Source organism: Perca fluviatilis, chromosome 7, assembly GCF_010015445.1.
Source record: "Perca fluviatilis chromosome 7, GENO_Pfluv_1.0, whole genome shotgun sequence".
Taxonomy (NCBI): Eukaryota; Metazoa; Chordata; class Actinopteri; order Perciformes; family Percidae; genus Perca; species Perca fluviatilis.
The window spans coordinates 1607244-1620968 of NC_053118.1; the positions used below are offsets into that span (position 1 = coordinate 1607244).

General features: G+C 39.4%; 1 protein-coding gene across 1 annotated transcript in view; it reads right to left on the reverse strand.

Moving 5' to 3' along the window:
• Nucleotides 1–13725, reverse strand: part of oxr1a (oxidation resistance 1a) — a 274368-nt gene that overhangs the window by 230972 nt on the left and 29671 nt on the right. The window contains exon 2 of the mRNA XM_039805880.1: nt 12663–12748. Coding sequence (XP_039661814.1) covers nt 12663–12679 — 17 coding nt within the window. The 5' untranslated portion in view covers nt 12680–12748. The remainder of the gene's footprint in view (nt 1–12662; nt 12749–13725) is intronic.

Here is a 13725-nt window from a genome sequence, read left to right on the forward strand (position 1 = left end):
AAGAGCCCCCGGGACAAAATCTGTTGCCAGAGTGCACTCGAAACAGACCGAGGCCATGTGTTTTAGACCGCCACAACATACATCTGCTGTTGTCATGCTGTTTATTTTACTGATGATTAAAGGAGAGAATGTAACACACAAGGCTAGGGTTTTAATACTACCACCAACAAACCGCAGTAAGCTGTAAACTTGCCTCATCCCAGAAAACAATGATGTCATCTTGTCAACAAAACTGATGCGGTCCAAATAATGCAGGCCTAATGCTCAGCTGGTGATCTGCATATCCGAGCACAGCAGGAACTAGGATTCTATCTCTGACCAATGGTTATCGACAAACGCTCCATTCAACTCCACAACAAAATCTCTTTAAATAGCATGCAAAAATCAATAGTGGTTGAGTCAGTCGAATCAACTGCCTTCAATCAATTAAAGAAGTTAGAAAGAACAATTCCTTGATTATACAAAAAAAAAAACTGACTTGTGCAGTGAGAACAGACAAGGCGATGTGGAAGATAAATCAGGTAACATCTAATATCAACATTCAACGAAAAAGATAATGGAAATTCTATGACATTTAACATTTCTGAGTACATGTTTATATTGTGGTGCACAAACACTGACACATACAAAACCTTTTCCTGCATATTTATCCATGCTTACTCTGCTCAGGACCGTGAAGAAACATTGAAATGAATGTGTCCCTTGACATTTGATACCTCCCCATTTCCACTGTCAGCAGAAAGCCCTCTCCTCATCATATCCCTGCAGAGGTTAGCAGTCCTCCGGCTCGATTATTGATGATCTCACTTTCTATGTCCAGGACCAGCTGCCTTAAAGTGTGCCTGATCAAAATGCTGCTGCTGTCTGCATTGTTAAACTGAGCACCGGAGGTACAGACTGACTTGGACATCTCTGGCCGTGAGACTGATTAGATCCACATTGTTCTTGCTGGCTTGCTCTCGTCCAATCTGGGTGTGTTCTCAGCAGTACTGTACTGTACCACACACTTTTTCTCACTAATAAGGCTCCAGCAGCGCACACAGCTCATCCAAGGCCTGCATTGCCCTTATGATGTCATTTGTGATTGTCTTTTTAGTGTGAACAGAGTCCACCCCATTGACTTGTTGCTGCATGATTTCCTACATCTCTCATAATGTCTTTGCCCCACAGATTGGGTCTCATCTTCATGAAGATGGTAATATTCAGAAAGAGTTCTTACTAAGTTCTTCCACATAAGAAAGATTCACTGTGACTTACACAAAAGACATGTCTTGTAGATGTGTTGCATTCTGATCTAGGTCTGTCTTCTCCTTGTTTGATTGTTGTTGTTGTTGTTGTTGTTGAGCTAAATGGGGAGTGTGGTATCTGGCCCTATAAGTTTAAAATCTGTATAAAGCTCAAATATGCTGAGAAATCATGAGCACTGTATTAGTGATGTAAGTTTAATGACTTTTTGACCTCAAAAGGGACTCAGACCTTTACTTTATCTAACATGTTACCTAAACGTACCCCTTATAAACCATGTTCTTGCTGCAGCAAGACAGAGTGCATATTGGCTTTGTCTCTCCGGGTTCTGCAGGACCCGTCGTTGATGCTGGAAACTTGATGTAATAAAACCTTTATGATCAAGTATAGTGTCAAGTGGATTTCTTCTTCATACAGCATCGCTACTCAAAACACAACAGGAGTCTAGAGAATAGAACTTGCTCTTTAATCAATTTACATCATCACTTTCAGGCGTACTGTCGCACAAATGTAATTTTCACATCTGACATATTTCCTTGTGAGATTAACAGCAGAGTTCTGTCCATGCAAAGGGCACTACTTTTTTCCACTGTCCAAATCTTTGAAGGCACTATGTAGTGCATACATTTCACACTCATATTTCTGACATTCATTAAAAAGGGCGGACAATAAATACAGGTCAATATATGGTTAACAGATGGTGATTTCAGACAAAGCATTGGATAATGATCTTAAAACATTGTGTGCTAAGTTACAGCAGGAATGGATGTTTTTAATGGAGAGTTTCATTTAGTCTTTAAAAAAGGTTTGGCTAACCTAGAGTTAACAACTTGTACTATCTGAACACTCGTGTTCTCGTCCCGTTATTTAGCTTCCCAAATCTCGTCCATTGCCTTGGTGAGCACAAAGTTATTAATACTGATAGAGATAATGGTATAAACTACAAAAATAAGACTGATGCATGAAACTAGAATTTCTTTGTTGCACAAAGTAAAAGTATTGTTGCTACTGCCATTTGTTCAAGGTACTGTACCTTGTTCTAACCCTAACCACAAAGATGGTTAACATTATAATGGACACCTGCCAGCCTTTCAGAAACTATTAGAGAAGTGGCTTAAGAGTTGTCACGATACTGATAAAAGTGTTGCCTTAAATGTTGGTATTGGTGAGTCTATGCAGCAATCTGATACCACATAATTAAGCCTTGAAATAAACTACTTTAAAGTATTTGTTATTTCTGCAATGACTGACTGCCAAACTAGATAATAAAAGAAAGTTATATAGCATTCATTCTCTGTATGTACTGCATTCACAAAACCTGAGCCAGTCTTTTTTTTTTTAACGCACTTGCATTGGCTCGGTACTGGCCGATACGCTATTTCAGATTTCAAATCGGTATTGGAAAAGGAAAAAAATGGTATTGAAACATCTCTTATTAAATTAAAAAATTTGCTTGTCATTCAACTAAATCAATCATGCACTGTCCAGCCTAATGTATATTACATTACAAAGTCCTCAAAGAGCAAGACTGATAATATCTTTGAATGAGTCACAGCCACACTGTTACAACACCCTTCAAGGTGGGTCCAAGGAGAGTCGGCGCGCGGCGTCGGCATGGCAGCCTGTTTATCATGATTAGATCAGCAGGCCTTTGCAGGGGGTTAACACATCCCAGCATGCACTCTACTCCCCAGACACCATTTTCTTCCCTCTGCATACATAAGTAATCAAGTGCAAGGCCCCTTGATGGTCGACCAACAGCTCAGGGGCCTCATTTATAAAAGTGGCGTACGGACAAAAGAAGACATACGCCGCTCTCGACGCAAGAATTGGGATTTATAAAAAGCTAATTTGACGGGAACATGTGCGGTCCTCCATGGACACTCTGACCCAGGCGTACGCACAGAAACCGGGTGAAATGAGAAACCCCGACACAGACGGCAGATGGATGAAACATGTGAAACCGAGACCATTGTGTAAAATGAATCAAAATATTGCCTCTCATTGAGGATATGAAGAATTCACAAAGCCATTCTTACAATTAATATCCTACACAAACACCGGTTTGGTAAATCTGTGGTGAAAAACAGACAAAATAATACTGAAGATATGCGGAAAAAAAAACTAATGTTCCGTAATTATATTGGCATGTTAAGGAATTTATTCTCATGAATAATACGATAAACAGGACAAATGTATACAGTGATGCGGTTTTCGATGCCTCCGTCTGGTGGAGCACATCGTTTTAATATGGTCATCATATACGGTATCATAGTTTTTTATACAGTGTTTATTTTTATGGCTGCAGATAGTTTTATTTTTGTTTTAAATGTTTGTTTTTATTGTAGTGTAATGGCAAAATTACATTTAAGCATGATTCTTTATATTCTTGTCTTATTTCTGTTTTAGTTTAATTTAGTTTAGTAGTTTCTCTCAAAGTGAGTTTATCTACATTAGTTGATTCTGATTCTCACTAAACTAAGTGGGAGCCACAAAGTCTGGGAATGTAATGTGTACGCTGAACAGATAAGGTACAAGATCACCCTAAACTATCTCTCCCGGTACATTCATTTCTCCCTGGATAGTTGAGACTTCTCAGATAGTTGAGATGAAACGGGGGTTGAAAGTTGTACAGGGGGGAGGAGGCGAAATGGCTCCGAGAGGTCTCCTGTGTTTTAGATGGTCTACGGTGTTTTGATTGATTGTAAGAAATGACGAGTCATGCTTAGACAAGTGTGTGTGTACTATTTCACTGAAGATGTATTTAAGCTCAGTATTCCGGTTGACTCGTTGAAGAGACTTTTTCACACTGAGCTGCTGTGCCTTTTGTGAAACTGTGTTACTCCTATATTTGCAAATATATAATAAAATACAAAAAAACAAACTTGGTTTAGTCCGCAACGGTCTTTATTTGTTTCACTCTAACTTTCTAAATCCACTCCTGCTGCAAAAAAGAAACTTCCACAACAGTAGGTCTAAAGCATGTTTCTCTTTTGTGAAAGAGGCAATAGAAAGTTTTACTAATTACATGCTCCTTGCGCAGAACTATTTGTCATTTATTCCGATACCTTTAGCTTTTTAGATAAAAATCAAATTGATGGGTATAAAAAAGGCATGCCATGCGTAATGACACACAACGGCTGGCTTTGCACTGTTGGAAGATGTGGCAAATGGAGACCGTCAGCAAGAAGACTTGCTAGCAAACGAGGACGAGTGGCTTCAGAGCCGGTTCCGACTTCCTGGAGCTGTCCTGTTGGATCTTGGTGCCGTTTTGGGCCCAGCGTTACAGAGGAGCACTCGGAGAACCCACGCCGTGCCGGTGTCATGCCGACACCTGTCCCACTTAAAGGGCGGTCAGCTCCGGCGGCCCGTGGCATAAATGCTTTCTCGGAGTAGCGCTAGGCGGTTTTTTGCATCAACTGCAGTACTATTGCATTAACTGCGTCTGCAACATGTTGTCACTCTACAGCTTTTTTGGCATTAGTAATGCCCACACTGTGCCCTCCAAACATATTCCCCTCTTTTCCACCGCTCTAACAAGAACTACAACTTCGCATTGAGTGAAACTCCTTTGCTTTGTTTTCCTCTGTGCGCATGAGGTCGGTATGGATATGGGTATTTAAAAAGGGAATCCGGGGTAGGACTTTCGTGCGCATGGTTTTATAAATCCAAATATTTCTGTGCGTTCTCACATCCTATGTTTCGTCCGTACGCCACTTCTGACGCAAAATCGCCACACAGTTTTATAAATGAGACCACAGAGCTACAGATAGTCACATATCCAATTACTCCCTAGGAAGGTCAGGTTAAGTGTGTGCGTGTGGGGGTGCAGGATCTGATAGTTCGTTAAGACTATAATTACTAACGTGCCATTAGAAGCCTAACTTCCATGATGAATATGTGACATATTGATCGCTGTATAGATGAGGGCAGAGGGGCAGGTACACGCACGCTATGTCATCACGGTACAAGAGTATGCCAAGGACATACTGCACACGTCATGGACAGAGTGTGTGTGGCCTGACAGATAAAAAGGGCTGGGATGATATGCTTTTTGTCCCGATTAGATTCTTTCACAATACATGGGTGCCGATTCATATTGCGATTCTAGAAGTATTGCAATATGATAGTATTGAGTATTGTGATTTTCTTTTCATTCTTTAACAAAAACAAAAGTTGAATACACTTCTAGAGACAATATATCATGAGACATTTCTAAAAACTAATTTCTAAATAAAATGCGCATCACATTATTATTATTATTATTATTATTATTATTATTATTATTATTATTATTATTATATTTCACTTGTACAGAAGTACAGAACATGGATTTTCTGCATTTTCTGCTTTCGGCCTGTTTTTCTGGAAACGTATATGATGTAGGCTCCGTCGGCGGTACCATATAAACAGAACCTATTTAGGTGAATCATTGGCAAAAATAAATGAATTAAAAATATCCATTCTAGGGAAAATAATCAATTTTAAAAATCGTTGCAAAAAGCAAATAATGATACATACGTGAATCGATTTTGTTTCCCACTCCTACTAACTACCATGATGAATATGTGACATATTGATCGCTGTATAGATGAGGGCAGAGGGGCAGGTACATGCACGCTATGTCATCACGGTACAAGAGTATGCCAAGGACATACTGCACACGTCATAGACAGAGTGTGCATGGCCTGACAGATAAAAAGGTGTTAACTTTCTTTATTGTTTGAATTGTTTGCTATGAGTCATCCAGTGAGGCTGCCAGCCACCACAGGAAGGCACCTTTCCACAATGTATCACTATAATGGGGCATCCCACAATGTACACTTAGCACGCATCCCAGTCAACTACATTAAACATCATCTCCGTCAGATTAAAATGTGCCATTTTGCCACTAATGAGTCCGACTCATATTGAGGTAATTTCATTACAGCTCCCAACTGAAGACAATTACTGGTCCAGTTGTGACACCTGCACGCCGTCATCTCCATGATCTCTGTCTGAGCTGCTGTCGGCATGACAGTTATTTTGGTTCCCTGTCCCGATTGTTTCCAAAAACAGCTGGGAGGAACTACTTTGAATTGATGACCCTACATGGCTGACGACCCGAAGATGGAAATCAAATTACTCTTTGTGACAGTCATTCAAGCAAACCCCTCCACTGGGAAGATAATGCTGCTTAGTGGGGAGTGGAAACTCGGGGGTCAAACTGAGGCTGTGCTGTGTATTCGAGCTGGAGTTACACGACGTCCGCACCATTTCAGGTATGAACTGAACAAGTACTGTCACCAAAATGAACTACAAAACAGAACTACTCAGATGGAGTGTAGATTAGAATAGTTACAAGGAGAACTAAGGTTGGAATAAAAAAATCAGAGTTCAAATAGCTGACAACATGGTAACGAGATTCCTCTAGGTCCTGAACTGAATCAAGGTCCACCCACACTGGTCCACAACAAAAGGAGCCAGGAGCCATTTTGCTGGGAGAGATGACAAAAATAGACATTGAGCAAACCTTAAAAACACCTGTGAAAAGGTTTCTACAAAAATGCCTGGAGTCAGAAGTATCAAGGGAATAACGGGTGAATAATAATGTGTCAAGTTTTTGTAGCTTTGGCTTTTCCACCGGTTGTAAACAACCCACAGTTTTACCTTTCTGGAAGTGAAAATGAAGGCAAATATTATTATTACTACACAATCTGTCTGTCGTAGAACTCGGTTTGGTTTAAGATGAAATGGTGCGCAGGCAATTTCACAATGCAATAGAAGATTGTAACAGACAACTGAGGTGCATTCACTTATATTTTAAATCATAGGTGTGATTGGCATAGGACAAAAAAGCAGAAAATATACAGCGCACCCATGATGCGGCGATGGCGCACCCATAATGCGGCGACAGCACCCCCCCCCCCCAACCTATCCTTTTAGGATGGCTATCTTTGAGATGTTTTCATTTCACAGTGTGGTCTTTTAGAAGGCTTACTGAATGAATCTGCATGTGTTCTTTATGAGATGTGTAATTATAGTACTGTTCAGGCATGAAAATGGGTCAGGGGTGAAAAAGGTGAGAAGGATATTACCCCTCTGAGGGGGTCCGGGGGCATGCTCCCCCGGAAGAAAATTTTAAATAATCCATATAGTAAAGCATCAATCTGATGCATTTTTTGCCAACCGTGTAATATTTCAATATGCACTCATTAAAGTTAATTTGACTGGCAAAACAGTTAAAGTCCTTCTGACATTACACAATAATAAAAGTCATAATTTTTAAAAACGTTTTGGATCAATTTTTACTTCTTCCAACCATATGTTAAATTAAGAGTCAATGTGGATTTACATATTGCAATATCATAATCCTACAATGAATCATTGTGAAAACTAAACTTTACTACTTTGGCCAGGTCATCATCAAACAACTAATAGTGGCTAAGACCATACTATTTGAGAATATACAGATTTTTGTTGGTTTCTCCAAATACCTGAGGAAAAATGTCATTAGCACCACATAATAAAATTAACTGTTTTAGTTGAAAAGGAAGCTACAGAAATTGTGGCCAAGGTATTATATACAATTTCACATGATCACGTTTTACTGTAGTTTTTTTTTTTTTAACTATTTGTCTTACTCATTGTCACGTTTAACCCTTGTGTTGTATTGCCTTGTCCTTCCGGGTCAAAATTGAAAATTCACTTTTTTTAGCGTTTTTTTCTGGCCCGTTTGTCGCTTTTTGCAAACAAATAATTTTTTTTTTAAAGGTTTTTGTCAAAAAAGCTTTAAAAGCTTTCTTTATTCATGGTCAATAAACCGAATTTATGACATTATACCTATTTTTTTTTAGGTAAAAAAGGAGAAATTATTAATTATTTTGACTAACAGTTAAGATCAGAGGATGTTGAGTGGATCACAGACTGGTGTATGTTAAAGTTTAGTCAGGATACTGTTTTAAAACCATTTCATTTTTTTTTTTTCAAATGCTATAAAATTGAATATAACAAACCAAAATTCAATGCAAGTTACCATTAATTTTACCTGCATATAACGTTGTATGGAACCCATAAAACATATCCATGCATCCATGATAACTTTCTGCAATTTGGTTGAAACATTTTTTATATAAAAAGACTTTTTCAAAAGGGTCAAATTTGACCCGAGGACAACACAAAGGTTAAAAGTCCATATACCTTGAGGATACTCCGAAACATGTAGCTATTTACCACTTAAAAAAAATTTATGTTGGAACGTGTGGACGCTGACGTGAATATCGCCGCTTCACAATCCGCGAAATTGATATTTTGTTGTGTTTTCTAGTAAATTAAGTACCCTAAGTTTTAGATTAGGTGTTGGTCATTCTCAAAACATTTATATCTCCTGCTGTGACTTATCAAATCTGGACTCTGTGCTGCTGCCAGCCTGTGTAGCGTAGCTACGTTACTCACCGTCGATCTACTGTTAGCTTCAGCTGGCTAACGTTAGCTGTCAACCGCCCGACTAACTGTTACCGCAAACTAGCTAGTGATCTAGCGAGGATTCTCCCTTCTGACCACAGTGGACTTCAGTGGACTCTCCATCCAAACTCCCAACTGGACCTTCGTCTGCCACGACTGCCGGACTCTTTCAAGTACATGTACTTGAAAGAGATTTACGAGAGTCTCATTTTCAGGTCGGAAAAGCCGGATTTCCGGATTTATCCGGAATAATCACACCCCTGTTTAATTAAACAAGAGGTTCCGATTACATGGTTTAACTGGCAGTTTGTTTACAACCTACATTACCACTTGTAGTACCTTCCCTTCTGACCCAACTAAACAAAGCAATTCAGTGAGTGTTAGTTGTGGTAGGAAGGGATGGGCTTTAGAAATAATGATAAATACGATACATATCTCTGATTTGTTGAAATAGATGCTGTGTTGTGAAAAGAAAAAAAAATGTACACACATCAGAATAACAAATACACATTAAATAAGACATAGGAGAAAAAATATACAGAACGTATTATAAGAAATAGAAAAAATAGAAATAGTACAGTAGCTACATCCATGAAAAAGAGCAAAAGTAAATTGGGGGAAAATGGTGACGGAAAAAAGCGTGAATGAGAGACAGCTGTACAGGTTGCTGCAAATCGGCTTACACGAATAAATTTCTTTATTTTTTTTGATTGTGGTGAAAAACTCTGTAGCTTGTTATTTGCTACTGACAAGGCACAACAAAAGAAATACCATGCAAGGAAAGGAAATACAAGGAAATCCACTAACATTTAAAGTGAAACGGAATGGTGAACTAGTTTGATTGTCAACTAGGCCTTAAGCAATCACAACATTACAAATGTCATCAAAACTCAGGGACAATCCTAACTCTCCTCTTCATGGAGCTGATATATGCTAGCAGGCAGAAGCTGTAGCAAGTAAGAGCTTAAATGTGTAACCCAAATCAAAGCTATGGTGCATCGCTTCATAATGTTCTCATCCAGAATGAAAGACCGGGATTAACAGCGCTCCAGTTACATTTTAATGAGCACATGTAGACACAAACAATCAAGCTGTGGATTTGTACACTCCCAGTTTATCCATAATAAGAGGAGAGAGTACTAAACATAGAATGCTTTGGATTTATTATCCGTGCCTCTGTGCCACACTTCATTCCATTTAAATCAAAGCTAAACTGCTATGTTAAGACGTTTGAATACATTTTTAAATGAAAGACTTTTAATTTGGCTATTGCAACGTACGCAAGTGTTGTTTGCGATGACTCGAGGGAACCCTAGAGAAAAGCCAATATTAAAAACCCACAGATAAAGCCACAATGGCACATGGCAATCTCTGACAGATACACAGATTTCCTCACCCACTTTATGTTTGGTTCAGCAGTTTAGGGAGAGAAAAATGCTTTGTTTCCTATTCAGCAAAAATGTGAATGAGCTTTTGGAGTCTTTGAATTTTAAGATGGAAGCCTATTACAGTCATTTTAAGCGTATCCGTGTCACCGACTGTGCTGACACAGCTCCCTATATATGGAGGGCTGGCTTGGTTTAATCATCTTCTCACCCACAACACACACACACACACACACACACACACACACACACACACACACACACACACGGATGCGGCATTGTGACAATACTCAGTCCCCATCACATTATGATACCTTATAATCCTCCCATAACCACAACAGAAACTTCCTATTGTAAACACATTCCTGTATTCCTTTTTTGGACATCTTGTCCTGACAGGCAACAGACACCTTAAACAAACCTTATTTTGGCTTATATGTGAAGCTATGACTATCAAAGTGTAGGAAAAGTTGCAATCAACATATTACCAATGCAGTGGCAAGTCCTCTTTGTCAATTCATTTCAGAAGACAAGCCTCAGTTTGAATTTCTCTCTTCAGTTATGGCTGGGGACTGCATGCGTTGGGCTTTTATCAACTCATCAACTTTTAAGTCCTTACTAGATTAAAGTAGGTTTAGTGACAGATTTCAATATGAACAGAATATTACATTAACATATCAGAGAACAAAGTTCCTTCCCCATTAGCTACTGTTGCTACGCCCGGCATGCTTCCGGTTCTTGTACTGCACATACGCGGTTTAAAATGCTACCAGGGGCAGATTATTGACACTTGAAATGTTTTCGCATCAGTGATTACGTTTACATATTCCGTTTTTTGCCCTTATTCCGAAAAAGACAATATTCCGACTAAGCTGTTTACATGGCTAATGAAAGTGAATATTCCTCTAATATTCCCGTTTGCAAAATACGATTTTTCAAAGTATACCAGTGGTGGAGGACTTGTTGGATCGTGCGAACACAGCGTCTCTCTTTCATTCCTTCAACCAGCTTCTTGAAAAGGTCGGTGTAGCGACGTGTGCGCATATCCAAAAACCTGTTGATATCCAAGTCTTTGATAATGTTTAAAAGTAGCGGTGTTTCTCCTTCTTATCGGGTCTGCAGCCTTGCAAACTGAAATGACAACTGTCATGGCAGATTTTATCAGCGGTCGCTTGCTAGCTAATTAAGCTAACGTCAGCTCCATGAGCTGGTTGAAAACACCGTCTTCGGATGACGTTTTAATGTTTCCGGCTGACTTGTTTTAAAATGGGAACCCTGTATAAAGATTTGAAATATGCACTTGATGGTTGCACATGGAAATAATGAAACAGTTGTTATTGTATTGCAGTGCAGAGCTAGTTAGTCCTTGTATGATAAGTAATGAAATCAAAAAAAGGATCAAACTTTATTCTTAATCGTCATATACACACAGTACAATGTAGTGAAATTCTATTACTGCATTTAACCCATCCTAAGTATTAGGAGCAGTGGATACATACAGCATCCGGGGAGCAACTTGTGGTCAATTCTTAATAGATCCTGTATGATGAACGTGGATCTTGTATATGCTGCACTTACAGATACTGTACTTTCTCACCAGGTTGTAGTAAAAAAAGACTATATTTGAAATGTCATTTACATTTTTTTATGAAAAGTGTGTGCACATTTTCAAAAGATATCTAAATAAATTGTATTGATTTTTTTGACATGATTTTTTTCTTCCTAGTATGGGTCGTCCACACATGAATTTAACAAAGTGATTTAAAATTTCCTGTTGAAAAACTACAGGGAAGCAGGCTGCAATTTCTGCACAGGACCTCCCTAGGTTAGAAAACTAAAGGCTGTGAGAACAGAATAAGCGGTTGTATTAGAATTCATGGGGTTAGTTATTCAAGAGAAATTTTATTTGTGTTTTCAATGGGGAAAATAAACTGTTCTCAGTAATGTATCCAGTACTAAAGACACTTAAATAGAAACCAACCCCAAACTGAACTCTTTCAGCTAGGATTAAAACAACATTGAAGAAGAAGCAACCCAAAGCATTAGCTTTTGATCCACCTCACACATACTGGCTAAGCAATGGGACCACTTCTACCTTGCAGTCAACAACGAGAAGCACCAAAGTGATAAATGATTTATGCAGACTGTGCGCTACCACGAGTCACATGACAAATACAGAATGTACACACAACCAAGCAGGACTGTGAACTGGGTATCCCAATCTTCCTGCGAAGGCTGTGTGAGAGTATTTACACTTCAGTTTAAAAAGGGTTCTCTGGGGCCTTCCCATTTAGAAATCAGATAGCTGAAAAAGTGTATATGGGTAAAGATATTGTGTATCAAATTATATAATTCACAGACTTTATAGAAAAAAAACAATTAAGGGGAATGTTTTTTAGTGTTTTGACCTGAAATCAACCATCACCTTTCTGCACATCAGTGTCTTTTTAAACACAAAGTCATCCGTGGAACACAGCTGACCATAAAATGTCAGCTATTATGAGCAGAAGCCGTGTTAAAACGCTCAGAGATTTGCTGGGCTTTTATTTTGAGTGGATAAGAATAGATCAAAAGTGACACTGTGCTGACCTTTTGGTGCTGAACATCTTGGCAGCGTCTTCTTCCTCGTGCTCAGAGGCTTTGGGAGGTCGAGGTTTGATGTTGACTTTTCAAACCTGCAGGAAGCACGCATGCACGCACACACACACGCACACACACACACAGAGGCACACGCACATACATACAAAGCAAAAAGAAAAAGACAGGGACAGGGGACAGAAGGAGATAACAGTGAGATTGACAGCATCACAGTCAGGTTGCCTTCAAGTTGTCTGAATGCCTTTGGCCACACTGGCCTCAACAACCTCCATTAGCTGGCCTCCAACTGAGCCATTGAAATTGACCGGGCACGGCAGGAGGTAATGAGAAGGCCCGGATCCGAATATTCAAATATTTAAATATTCATTCAATGGGTAGGTATTCGATTTTCAATTTTGGGATTCGAATATTGTGTTTTTTATTTTTAAACGTGCATGCAGGCTGAAATTCACGGTGGTGTTTTGTAGGGATTAAGCTGCTAAGTAAAGGTCTGCTACAAGCAAGCAGTCTGATGTTTGTAGAGGTCTGTATGGTTATACTGTAGCAGCTTGGTGTTGTTGTCCGGTGATTTGATAAAAGGTAAAGATAGTAACGTTACAGCCATGGATAATGCCAATACAGCGAGGCACTGGCTGGCTGGCTGAGCTGCCCAGGAGTTTGTGTGACAACAGGTTTCCTGCAACAACAAAGCAGTCGCTTCAGCTCTTTTCTTTCCCTCTTTTTCCCGTGAAATAAAGCTGCCTTCAGGTGGGGTCGGAAATGTTGGTTTCCCTCTGCTGCTGCCGCTGCCACCGAAGCCAAAAAAACCCCAAAAGGTTTTGGGTAGAGCCCTAGAAATGAGCGGAGCATAACCCAGCCAACATGACAAACACAATGCATGGAGTCGACTGTCAGCTTTGATAATTATTTGCTTTACTTCGCCACAAGAGCGCCGATTTAAAAACAGAGTGGAATTAATTAGCACCGAAGCTCAACTGGAGCAACGAGGCACAATTAAAATGCAATTAAAAAGGAGAACTATATACTGCTTGTGTAGGCAAACATGTCACATGCA